The sequence below is a fragment of the Chenopodium quinoa genome, unplaced genomic scaffold (assembly GCF_001683475.1).
Source record: "Chenopodium quinoa cultivar QQ74 unplaced genomic scaffold, ASM168347v1, whole genome shotgun sequence".
NCBI lineage: Eukaryota > Viridiplantae > Streptophyta > Magnoliopsida > Caryophyllales > Amaranthaceae > Chenopodium > Chenopodium quinoa.
The window spans coordinates 11,483,908-11,497,108 of NW_018742738.1; the positions used below are offsets into that span (position 1 = coordinate 11,483,908).

At 36.5% G+C, this 13,201-nt stretch overlaps 1 protein-coding gene and 1 long non-coding RNA gene across 7 annotated transcripts; both read right to left on the minus strand.

Annotated features, from left to right (window-relative positions):
* Positions 1-1,967: 1,967 nt before the first annotated feature.
* Positions 1,968-10,489, minus strand: LOC110724254. Of its 6 annotated transcripts, XM_021903674.1 has the most exons (10): positions 5,379-5,597; positions 5,163-5,300; positions 4,960-5,073; positions 4,090-4,409; positions 3,711-3,900; positions 3,550-3,633; positions 2,788-2,862; positions 2,595-2,701; positions 2,441-2,516; positions 1,968-2,346 (listed from the first exon to the last, which is right to left on the minus strand). In XM_021903674.1, exons 3-10 carry the CDS (start codon positions 4,969-4,971, stop codon positions 2,209-2,211), a joined length of 1,002 nt encoding a protein of 333 aa, XP_021759366.1. In that variant the 5' UTR covers positions 4,972-5,073; positions 5,163-5,300; positions 5,379-5,597; the 3' UTR covers positions 1,968-2,208. The 6 variants fall into 6 exon arrangements, 1 of the variants encoding a protein (XP_021759366.1); XR_002511920.1 differs by lacking the exons at positions 1,968-2,346; positions 2,441-2,516; positions 2,595-2,701; ... (3 more) ...; positions 4,090-4,409; positions 4,960-5,073 and adding exons at positions 7,380-7,454; positions 7,582-7,863; positions 7,941-7,996; ... (1 more) ...; positions 9,173-9,213; positions 9,945-10,489 and having other exon boundaries at positions 5,379-6,034; XR_002511916.1 differs by lacking the exons at positions 1,968-2,346; positions 2,441-2,516; positions 2,595-2,701; ... (3 more) ...; positions 4,090-4,409; positions 4,960-5,073 and adding exons at positions 7,380-7,454; positions 7,582-7,863; positions 7,941-7,996; ... (1 more) ...; positions 9,173-9,213; positions 9,945-10,475 and having other exon boundaries at positions 5,379-6,037.
* Positions 10,490-11,669: 1,180 nt separating this feature from the next.
* On the minus strand, positions 11,670-12,429 carry LOC110724028. Its single transcript, XR_002511816.1, has 2 exons — positions 12,240-12,429; positions 11,670-12,158 (listed from the first exon to the last, which is right to left on the minus strand). It is a non-coding gene; the product is annotated as an uncharacterized LOC110724028 (long non-coding RNA).
* Between the last annotated feature and the right edge of the window lie 772 nt (positions 12,430-13,201).

Below are 13,201 nucleotides of genomic sequence, written 5' to 3' on the forward strand. Positions count from 1 at the left end.
TACCTTTATGGTTAAGTAGGGTACCTTTAAGATTAACTAGGGTACCTTTATGGTTAAGTAGGTAAACTCCGGTACCATTAAGATTTACTAGGGTACCTTTATGGTTAAGTAGGGTACCTTACCATTAAGATTAACTTAGATTAACTAGGGTACCTCTAATATTACCATTATGGTTAACTACGGTATAAAAGGGAGTACCACTCATCTGCTGTAGGAGAACCATTTAGTTGATTTAGGGTACCATTTAGCTGCATCATGTGATATAATAAATTATTTATTTGCTACTACAACGTTATCCTTCCGTCTATTAACTATTCATCTATTACTTTCTTATTTTACTAACTTTTAAGTAAAGGGTAGTTGGTTTTAATAAGTGAATTGCAAGGTAAAGTACGTACAACTGTGACAATGAATACCCACAATGTAAAAGTAAATTATCTAATTAAATACAGGTAGATTTTAATTGTGAAATTAAAGGTGGTTGGATGTATTCAATTCCACAACAACTAATGGTCTATATAATTCAACTACAAGTGTTACTACCATTACATAACATAACAAACAACCAGAAGTAAAAGAGAAGTTCAACCTCAACCTTATGGGCAACAAAGGTACTACGAAGGCTTATCCTACTATTTCAGTGGTCCTCTCATATTACTAAGTGCAACATGTGGCATATGTAGTAGTATTTGGTTGCATTCAGTGGCACTTATAAATATGTCAATTGGTAAATTTAAATGCATACACGTTTAAAATGATGTTTCAGTGGTACTAATAAAAATGTTTTGTTTCGGTTGTGCATCTAATTCTCGTGAGGAACGAAAACGTAAGAAGCTATTACGAAGGGTCGCCAAGATCAACAAAACCGGGGTGCACGATACAAATGCTATCATTAGGGATATGTACATGCCTAAACACAGCCAGCGTATGATGTTATGTCATCAACTAGCCACGATTGCAAGGGGTGGCTTAGAAGAACCGATCAAAGGTATAGATTTCCATCCAAATCACCCTTTTTTCACTCTATTCAAGGTTGGTAGAGCACGTTACTTACGTAAGGAGGCTTTTTGTTTCATGTGGAACTTGGTCGATGTTGCAAAGATAGCCATCTCTTTCAACTTGAGAACCTTAAGGAGATCTCTAGCTGAGTGTTATGCGTACCCACTTTACCACACCTACCTCAAACGTTTCTTTGAGTTTTTCCAATACCTTGAGGATTGGTGGTTGGATGTGGATGAGCAAATTGGCAAGGGGAATGAGTGGGGAGTTATCCTTGCTGGTAAGAGGTTCACTACACCTAATGAACAAGGAATCAAAGTGACATATCAATGGCTGAAATTCACACAAGAGGATCCAACCGAGGCTATTACAACCAACCCCGAGCAGCGCATTGCATTTCGACGTCAAATGTTGTCTGAAAATGGATTTGATGAGATGGCTAACTTATCTCTTGTTAATGCTGAACCATTCACCTACAATGACTACCCACCTGAGTATGTCAGACGCATACAACATGCACTCCATTTGTATGAGACAAATGCGGCAAGTGACTCCGCTGAGGGTGTTGGGTGGACATCGGAGTCTAGTTTTGAGTTTTGTTGATTGCTCTTGTTGATTGCTCGAGACTGGTGTTGTTAAAGCTACTAGTAAATTAGAAATTAAAGAGTGTTTGTAAAGCTATTAGTAACTTATTAATGAATTATTGTTTTTATGGGTGTTTTTATGGGTATTAGTAAGTTAAAATGAAATTGGTCTATCAAAAGCTACTAGTAAGTTACAAATGAATTTGTATTTCAAAAGCTATTAGTAAATTTCAATTGTATCACTGTTTAAACCTAGATTTATTTTATGAAATTTGAATCAACCTTGTGGGAGTTTATTTTCCAGACTTACTTAAATCAATTATTAATTAATTAATTGAATTGTATGTGTTCCTTGTGTTTTCCTTTTGTTCTAAAGCAACAAAGTACACATAAACACCAACCACTTAGATTAACTAATAATTCCACAAATTATTAAGCAACAAACAGTCTAAGCAACCTGCATTGTCTACAACAACAAAGTACACATAAACACCAACCACTTGGTTAAACACACCGCCACAAATAACCACCTAAATATTCTAATTCACACCCCAAAAATACCCCAACAGTTTTCCCTTAGATTAACTAATAATTCCACCACCTAAAAATACCTAACTGACCACAACTACAAAGTGTTTTGAGAAGACAATGTCCTTCTAGGCCGGACTCGATCCTTGGGCAGAATTTCATCAAATTTTGCTAATAATTCGTTGCAAGAATTGTTTGCATCCTCCAAAAACAACCTCTTCTTTAAGTTCTTCTCCTGCACAAAATAATTTCAAAAATTGTTATACAACTTCTCCGGACAAAATACCAAAGCACCCATCTACAACACAATAAACATACAATAAACGTACCAGAGAGTAACTAGTATCAGGACCATTACGGGCACAATGCTTAATGCAACCAAGCATTAGCACACCACAGGAGAAACTATACATTAATAAGATGTGGTTAGTTGAATTGAACAAAATGTAGTATGACATTATATGCGACAGCTAATAAACTTACGTATCCGTCTGCTTCACCATGCCCACCACATGCTTGGGCCATTTCTCACAAGTCCCCAACTCCCAAAACGGATCATTCAATTGGAAAAGAACATCAATGGCCTTCACCTGCCCGATTGGTACAAATTTTAAAATCTCACCATTTTAAAATTATATTGTTAAAACACAAACAGTGGGGTGGCCTAGTTACTAACCAATTCAGAAACAAGCTCTGAATGTTGTTCATAAGGATCCGGATATAATGAATCAATCATCCAGAGGAAAAACACCTGTTTCACAACGAACATTATAAAATACATGTGCTCAAATGATTTTTAGCTTGCCTATCTCAGTACTTCTCTCCTTCTCTCCTTGATGATCTGACAGGGTACTAGGCCAGGGCTGCATATGTATTTTCCCTGGTAGTTTGGCTTTGAGTATTTCAAGGTGGACTTTCATATATGCATTTCCTCCAAGTTACAACAGTGCCCTGATCAATGAACTTTAAGAGGCTAAATGTATACAATAAAAGGGTACTATTGCACCTTGCATGAATGACTTTCACTCACAACAGAACCATGGAAAAAAAGAAAGCGTTATGTAAAACATGTATGATGCCACGCAAAGAAACACTCAAGGTTCTAATAATAATTAGAATTACCATTGAAGACCTTAATATACTTCATATATAAGAAACCTCTTGGTCTGGTAAGTGTTAAAGTACAGTTACTAACTAATGCTCATAAGATTAAGATAGGTATTCAGAATGTTGTATCAAGTTTACTACAATCAACAACCCCACTTTTTCTAAGAGCAAGATAGTAAATGGGCCATCCTTCTAATTCATTTTCATGAGAATAACACCTAAGAACTAAAGATATGAAGCATACCCAAAGCTACAGACTCTTATTGCAAAGCAACATATAATGCAAAGCTACAAAAACTAAAATTATAAAATACAAAACTTAGGTACATACTAGTCGAATATCATCATTTCGAATACTTAACAACAGCTTCCTTGCAAGATTCGCATAATCCTTTTCCTTAGCCTTAATCATCATCTGCATAAATCACAAGTTAATGTTAGTAAATAATGCCAATAATGACAAGTAAATCAACTCATACATCATATACTTACTGCATAGGAAGGATCTATCAAAATCCGTTTCCTCCAATTCAGAAACTCAAGTGTCCCCCAGTACTTTGTGTACAAAATCGATGTCATTCTCACATATTGATGCCCAAGATGGGCTCGAGGACCCACAACACCATAACAGTCCCTTTGTGTAGCATTCATTCCATCACACTCTATGATGGACGATCCCTCCCTGCCATTACAAACACAACCAATTAAATTGGACATAGTCTATATGGACAAACCAAATATTTTTTTTAATCTACAAGGTTGATTAAGGACAAAGTGAAGACTATCTAAATGGACAAACCAAATATTTTTCAAGTAACTTTAACATAAACCGCTATAAAGTAGAAAGGATAGACAAAAAAAAAAAACATACTGCTTTTCATCCTTCAAATCCTTCCATCCTTTGACAAAGGTCTCCAACCGCTTATCAAAAGCTGTTTCCCGAGTCATCGTATCACCAATTTCACCATTGCTAGAATTACAAGATTCCTTCTGTTCAATTGGGTTCTTCTCTTGGGGTGCTTTCAACTTTTTTGCACCCTTGTTACTACTCCCACTAAGACGAGGCTGACTCCCTTTATCTATGCTCACAGTGTACATATCAAGATAACCAGCCTTTGAACTACTGCCTAATGCTCTACCAACTATGCCCTCCACTAGACTAACAAGCCTAGGAGTTAATAGAGCAAGCACCTAACCACCATAAATAACAGAGAAACGTATTAATAATTGACTATTATTACCACATGAAAGTTATAATTCATCGAAATATATCAAGCCCAAATATGTTTACAAACGTGAACATAATACTCTTTAAACTAATAACCATCCATATTTTCATTGGGATGACTAAAACACCATCATAATAACATTCATGTATAACAATAACTAATCCTTATTTCGATTTCTGATCCAATAAGGAAAAGAACACAACATTCAAAAATGGTGGGACCATAACCATATCCCATGTACACCACTACAACTCTATTAACTAATCATAGGATTGTTAATTTTTGTAAATGTTGGTTGCTTGAGTGTGTACAGATTGTGGGTATCAAAATCATATCAAAATCATATAGAACTAATCCTATGCAAAGACAGAAAAATAAACCATCCTATTTAGAAGGCAGCAAGCTCAAACAATCCTATGCACCATAACCAAACAAACCACACGATGTATCAGCAAGCTCAAACAATCCTATGCACCATAACCAAACAAAACACAGGATGTATAAGCAATTACCTGATCCGCCATAGAATTCACCGAAGTATTAGCAACTTTACTGTGCACCAGCTCGAGATCTCCATCATCACGTGGAACCAAAGGATGGTCCTCCCCATAAGCAATGTCAAGAACCTGTTACACAACTACCAGTTAACAATCTCATTTCCAATTTAGCAACCCACCATAAATGATTAATCACAACTTTTTTTGTCCACACTCACCGGCAAAAAGCCAAACTCTTCATCAGACCTCCTATCTTCATCTACAACTGCTTTTAAATGGTCAGAATCTTAAACCTTCAGCTTGGGGTATACACCCCATCTATTTGGTACACGATGGAGGTGATCCAAATAAAAAATCTGCATTTTCGACTAACTTTAATTAGCATTCACTTTCTTAAAGCGTTAAAAAAACCAAAAACTTAGGGTATCCTTTACCATAAGAAACACGAAGCTCCCACCACAGCCACAACGGAATCCATCTCTCTGGAACTTTGTTTGAAATCGATCAGCTGAGTCGCGCACCCAGTCAATTGTGAACTTGTACCAATCATATTCTCCTGCTACAGATGCAACTACCAATGTGGGCACCAACGATACAGCCAAGTTTGAACTGTTTGTCGTCGTGCAGACTATCATTCCTAGGGCAACAATTAGGAAAGCTACCATAAAGTCCTCTTCATCAACTTCCGTCTCCAACTCCACCAGAGTACCATCTTCATGCTCACTGCAAGATTGAGAGACACAGTTCCTCGCTTCAAACCAACACCGTATTGTTCAAACACCCGCATAATCTTCTGGGTGTCGTCTTCGTCATCGCCAAGAACAAAAGGAATTTCCTTCCTTCCCATAGGAATCCCAAGAATGGACCTTACTTGGTTTGGCCCTAGCGGAAGAATTGATCCATCACCAAAGACAACTGTCCCATCACCAAAGACCCTACTCATCAGCCAATAACAAAACTGCCTCGGGATATTTTTCATATCCAAATGCAACAACCCTCCAAATCCCATACTTTCCACCAGCTCCCGTCTCTTTGGATCGAACTTCTTGACCAGATAACAAAACTTTTCCACTCGACAAACAACATTGGGCTGCTGCAAAACAAACCACACATATTAGCATTAATCCCATCACTATTTTTCAAATTCAAATTCAAAGATATTACAACTATTACCACATATTACCATTAATTCAAAGATATTACAACTAGATTCAAAGATAACCAAACCAAACCACATGACCATTACAACTATTACCAAACATATATTCCATTTGCTCAAATAATAAGAGGTTTGATGCTAATAACTCAGTCAATTCTTAGAAAATATATTCTATTTGATAATAGCAAAAAATTTCACCCGTCTGTTATTATTCCAACGACCCAAGTGGTCGGATGATTTCAAAGAGTGGAATAGCGAAATGCATGTTAAATGCACCTATAACGGCGTTCAATTATCAGAAACTGAATTTCCTAAAAACTGGTTAACAGATGGTATTCAGATAAACATATTATTTCTTTTCTGTTTTACAAAATCAAATTCAACTGTCTGATCTATAATACAACCGTCTGATCAAGATCGAATAAAAAAAGCGAACAAAAACGAAATCGAATAGATGAGTTTTGTATTTAAACATTTGTGGGCCTGAAAACTGACCTTCCTTTTAATCAAATGCATTTTTTAAACCTATTATTAAACAACTCGACAAAAAAATTGAAAACTTCAAAAAGGCCGCTTTCAAATTTGAAAAAGACTCAAACAAAAAATTCGTGAAACAAACAATTGGATTGTTGAAATATTTCTATTTTTAAAATAAATAACAAAAATAATGTCAAACGTAAATCGAATTCGACTATTTGAATTGAGAGAAGAATCGAATAAAAGAAAAAATGAAAAAGATTCATTACTCAAAAATCGCATTCCTAAATTGGATAAATCCTTCAACAACAAAACAAAAAATGAACGATCTGACTGCTAGAACAAGAATAATAAAAAAATCAAATAGAAAAAAAAGCAAAAGACAATACAAAACTAAAAGTTGGTCCTACCAAAACACCTTATCCGATGAGAAAAAATGGGAATCGTCAAAAAATATGGGTCATATATTAAAAACAAGAAATGTTCGATTAATCCGTAAATTCAATTATATTTTTTTTGAAATTTTTTAGGGAAAAGATATACGTAGATATATTTTTATATATCATTAATATTTCCAGAATTAATACACAACTTTTTCTTGAATCAACAAAACATGTAATTGAAAAATCCATTTCCAATAATGCAAAAAATCATGAAAAGATTAATACTACAAAAAATTCAGTTTATTTGGACTATAAATCATTACTTCCATTACTCTATTTCAAAATAGAAGATAACCAAAACCTACCAAAGCAAAGCACATCACATTAACATAACCATAACCTATTACCAAACCTACCTTCCCAATGTTATCATAATGTGTCCGTAGGACTACACCATCGGCCATAACTCTATGTCCTTCTGTTTGAATACCCTACAAGGGATAAAAGCAACAAATTCTCACATTTCAAATTTTCACATACAAAAAAATAGTTTCCTTCACATTTCTAATTTTCACATACAAAAAAATAGTTTCCTTCACAATTAAAAAATCTTCATACCTTCTTAATCCCCCCGCCACCCACCGACTTCCCTTTTCTCTTCTTACTCTTTCTCTTCATGTACTCCTTCATCATCATCTTCATAAATCCTCCAGAACTAGAATCAGAATCCTCATTGCTCGAATGTTCAGATTCCTGATCATCAGGTTCTTGATCATGATGTTCTTCTTCTTCACCATCAATTCTCTTTCGTTTACCAATCCACATTTTCTTCGATTGGCCCACAGGTTTCAGAGTCAATGACAAACCCACAGGTTTGCGTACCTCTCTTTTTAATGGACCCTGAATATCATCTTACAAATTAGTTCCACTTTTTAAATATAAAATCACACCAACAACAACAACAAATAAATACTCACCCCCCACTTTGTCCGATTCATCAACCGAACAATTGACTTTTTCTTCATCACTGAATCTGCACATAATTTACCAAACATTAGCTTTCTAACAGAATATACCTTAATCATTTCAAATAAACTCCTTACAAGAATCTTACAAAAAAGGCATAACAATAAATAACTGATTACAAATACAACAAAGGCACCACTACTAATGACATAATTCTAAAAACATTATGCCAATTATACAAAACAAACCAAACGCAGAGAACCCATAAACCATGAAAGATTCCATCATACCATGAAATAAAGCGGACATTATTTCTACAATCACAGTAAAGCAGACAAGCCATACACACATTCATATGGTCACAAAAACCAAGCATTAAACCATTACCCAAAAACACATTCTCACTACCCTTATAATTAATAAAACAGTTCCACCCTTCCCATATTTTGTGCCAATTTAAACCGCATTTCCCCAAATGAATTTAATGGAAAACCTACCTTGCTTGAACTATTGCCTCAATATCTTTGTCCCAAGAATCATTCACATTTTCATTTTCACTTTGTTAAGCTATAGTTCAAATTACTTTGTCCCTAATGGTATATATCAATCAACATTGAAACCCACATCAACATCCCAATTGAAATTCGACATTTGAGGCTAAGGTGGTTAATGCCTTTGACAAAGAAATATATTTGAAGTTTTGCTGCAAAAAATTAGACTATTGAGGCTACAGTTCAAGCAACGATTTTACTGCAATTTATACCTACATTTGTACAATTAAAACCCACCCATCAAAATCCCAATTGAAATTCGACATTTTGGAAAACATATCCCCAAAATTCGACAACTACAAACCCTCGATTTCATAACCAAAAAAACCAATCTTTGATTCCAACAACACACAACAACAACTACAATGATATTAAATCAGACAAACCATACACACATTCATGTGGATACGAAGCCAAAACAGAAATACCAAACCTTAAACAATTTAACTCAACAATACGTTCTCACTACGCTTACAAAACCCACGCTGATTTTGTCCGGTTTTCGAACCTGATTTCCCCAATTCACAAACATTTAGAGCAATGATACTTGAATCTTTAGAAGTGTAAGGTATTTTACCTGTTCACTTTCTCCTACTTGTTTGGAGGCAATGCATCTGCACACGTTTAGAAGTCTCTGTTATGTGCTAGAAAACATTAGAGACAACAGTGAAGGTAAATATGAGAAGACTTACACAAGGGTTTGTGAAAACAGCAAACACTCAAAGCCCGGCTACTGCATAAATGACATGTGAAAATAGTTTTGATGATCTAATAGTCAGCAAAATTTCAAATATTTCCAGTTCTCTAAGCAAAGAAATGTCATCAATCATGTAAAGGGTGAAAAGTTAGCTATAGCTTAAAGTAAATCTTATTGCATAGTTAGCTGTAGCTTAAAGTAAATCTTATTGCATATTAGTGTGAGTTGTATCTGTAAGTGAATACTATTGCACACAAGCATTAGTTGTTAAGAAACATCCCAAGCGCAATTTTTACCCCTAAATTGAATTGAAATTTACCCCTAAATTGAATTGAAATTCGATAATTTACCCCTAAATTGAAAATTCGATAATTTGCAAAACCTTTACCCCTAAATGCCATAACACAAAACTAAAGGTAAAGGGATGAAAAAAGAATTCGGCTTTTTTTGTATGTTGTAAAGGAAACTGATGCAATTCAATAAACAGGTAATAAATTTATGTAAATTTTAATCTCTTTAAAAAAAAAAAACACAAATTCAGACAGAAATTCATGATGCAATTCAAACTCTCAGAACAAAACTAAAAACCCTAAAAAAACACTAGAATTCGACCCCTAAATTGAAAATTCGATAATTTGCAAAACCTTTACCCCTAAATTCGACCCCCGAAACCCTAAAATAGACCAAACACTAGAATTCATCAAAATTAACTAATCAAAGCAATAATCCTCGACTACAAGTTTAACCCCACAAAAAAAAATATATACCTGAAGGAGATTGACGTCGCGATTTTGACGGAGGTGGACGGAGATCCCAGCGGGGGAGAACCTATGAATCCAACAACTCTTCGTCGGGGGACGATTTTGTAGAAAATAATCGAAGGAGATTCAGATATTCAATTTCGACTAAGAGGAAAATTGGAATGATATACAGGAGAGAGAAAATACGACAAGAAAGAGGAACAACAGAGAGGAGAGAGAAAAGCTATAAGTGAAAAGGACGTCTCACACTTTCCTCGTAACGGAGTACTTTACCTCGAAACGGCATAAGCATCTGGCCAAATTCAAATTTCATATCAAAAGACAACTTTACTCCTACGAGACAACACCAAATATCTCGCAACACTCCGTTTAGAAAGCCTCTAAAATACCATTAGAAATTACAATTTACAATGAATTAACATCTTTCAAACCCATCAGAATCAAGAACCAACACAGCAACGCCCTTTTCCAACTTGTCCATCGTGTCTCCTTACCTTGGACTCGTGGAGTACTATAGGCTGCTGTGGTGGGAGATCTCATGGCCACTGCGGTGGGAGATCTCACGGTCACTGCGGTTCGATGCGTTAGTGAAGGCTTTCAAGAGAGGACACGTGTCCTAAGGGCCGCTGTTTTGCGGCTTTCTCAGGATTTGGGCCTCCTGATGTAAGGAGGCCCTTTATTCTCTTTTTCAGGTGCTCATGTAATAGTTTTACACGTGTCATCTTCCTATAGGGGCACATGTCGCTTCTTAATTTGAGCCACGTGTCTCTATGCGATTGGACCACGTATTTGGGGTATTTTCACACTAAACAGATACCCTACAAATTCCAGGTCTAAAATATTATCACCCGAAACCATAACCTATTGCAACAGGTTTCCAATTTTATTACCCGAAACCGGAACCTGATCTACAGGCTCTGGTTCCAGGTTAGGGTACCCTGAATTTTTGCTCACCCCTACTTATTAATAGTTCCTTATAGGGACGTTTTACCAAATTGAGCTTTAAACGGAAACTATTTACGAAAATGGTTGCGTGGCAAAACTATTTACCAAACTAAGCTTCCAGCATAAAACGCTGTCCGAGACAGCGTTTTATGCTCTGGTATTTTTTAAAAAAATATTCAGTTGGTAAAACGCTGTCTCGGACAGCGTTTTTACCTTTTGTATTTTTTTTAAAAAAAATTATTAACAATTGTATGTTGAACATAAAACGCTGTCTCAGACAGCGCTTTATGTACTACATACAACGCTGTCTGAGACAGCGCTTTATGTTGAACATAAAGCGCTGTCTTAGACAGCGCTTTTCTGCTGGAGACAGAAAACAACATCCTGCATGCAGGCTCCATTTCTACCCTGCAGACAGCACCCCCAGCCTTCAAACAGCCACCACCACAACCACCACCAACCCCTACCGTCCCACCACCGTCGACCACCACCTCCCGCCACTTTCGACCACCCTTACGCATTTTAAAACAGTCCAACTACTCCCCGCAACAGTACAACCACCCTCACCACCAACCCCTACCGTCCCACCACTGTCGACCACCACCTACCACCACCTTCTGGGAGTTCCGTCCACCTTAAGCACTTTAGAAAACTCCAAACACCCCAACAACAGTCCAACCACCATGAACCACCAAATTAACCACCACGGCCCTTGAATGATCTATTTTGACTAACATAAGTCCGATTTAGACAAATAAGGAACTAAACTTCAAAGCACACACGGAGTCATTCAAAAAACATTTATCATATTAATTTCATAAGTGTTATGTACATCATTCCACAAAATAACAGGCAATACAACAGATAATACTAGCCCGACTCATTTATTCGGGGTAAAGGTTCTGCCTCCTGTGTGTCAGCCCTCCGTCTGACACGTCGCCGCCTGTAATGAGTAATGGTGGTGAATGGGTCTCGGGGCGGTGGGGGAGTCAGCTGGCTGGACGAGGGGTCCTCCTGGGTACCAGAGGGCGCAATACTGTGGATGTTGTAATCCTCTGCGTGTCTGGGTGACGTAGGATCACATCCACCGCTGCTCTGGCCGAGCTCGAACTGTGAGTGGCCATCATGACCGTCCCGCCGGTGGACGAGATGAGCGTGACCATATCTCTGTAAGGTAGCGACGCCCATATCTCGCACCTGCTCGACCTGGGCTCTAGTAGGTCCGCATTCAAGGGAGACTGACAATGCATCAACCATCGCCACCATATCCGCCGCCTGCAGTAATCATCGATCAGTCAGATCTATGGTATACAAATTTGAAAATTGATGAAAATGAGTAGAATAAAAATAACTCACATATCCGCTAATGATGTCATATGCTGGATGGTAATGTGTGGATGGTGGTGCGTAGCTGGGGTTGATGAAACGTCATGTGATACGCCTGTACCACACCATGTACGGATCGTCAGGATCCATGACGCCCTGCATCAGATCACCTCCAACGACGAACAATTTCATGAACAATTTCATCAATAATTATCAACAACTTCAACAATTTCATGAACAATTTCATCAACAATGTACCACATCACCATCAATAATTATCAACAATGTACCACACATAAAGCGCTGTCTCAGACAGCGTTGTATGTAGTACATAAAGCGCTGTCTGAGACAGCGTTTTATGTTCAACATACAATTGTTAATAATTTTTTTTAAAAAAATACAAAAGGTAAAAACGCTGTCCGAGACGGCGTTTTACCAACTGAATATTTTTTTAAAAAATACCAGAGCATAAAACGCTGTCTCGGACAGCGTTTTATGCTGGAAGCTTAGTTTGGTAAATAGTTTTGCCACGCAACCATTTTCGTAAATAGTTTCCGTTTAAAGCTCAATTTGGTAAAACGTCCTCCTTATAGCCAATTTTAAGTCCCAAAATGATAATCTCATTTGCTTTCTTCAATCACCATTAATATTAATTTTACCAAAATTTCCTCCAATTTACAACGATATTTGTGCAAATTTAACTTTGCTGTATAAATTTTGCTTTTCCATGTACTTTTATTACTTTCTCTCTCTATTTTTTTTTGCGTACTAGTAAATTTACCTTTACAATGTACTTTTACTACTCCGTAATTGTTATTTATGTTTATTAATTCCCGTGAAAATTTCACATAAGAGACTATCATTGAGAGACAGAGGGAGTAATAAATACTGAAATTAATTATGAAATAAATAAAGATCTTCAAAATTAAAAATGATTTTTGTAAAAAAAAAACATTTTAATTAAGTTTGACCAACAAAGAATATATAAACCC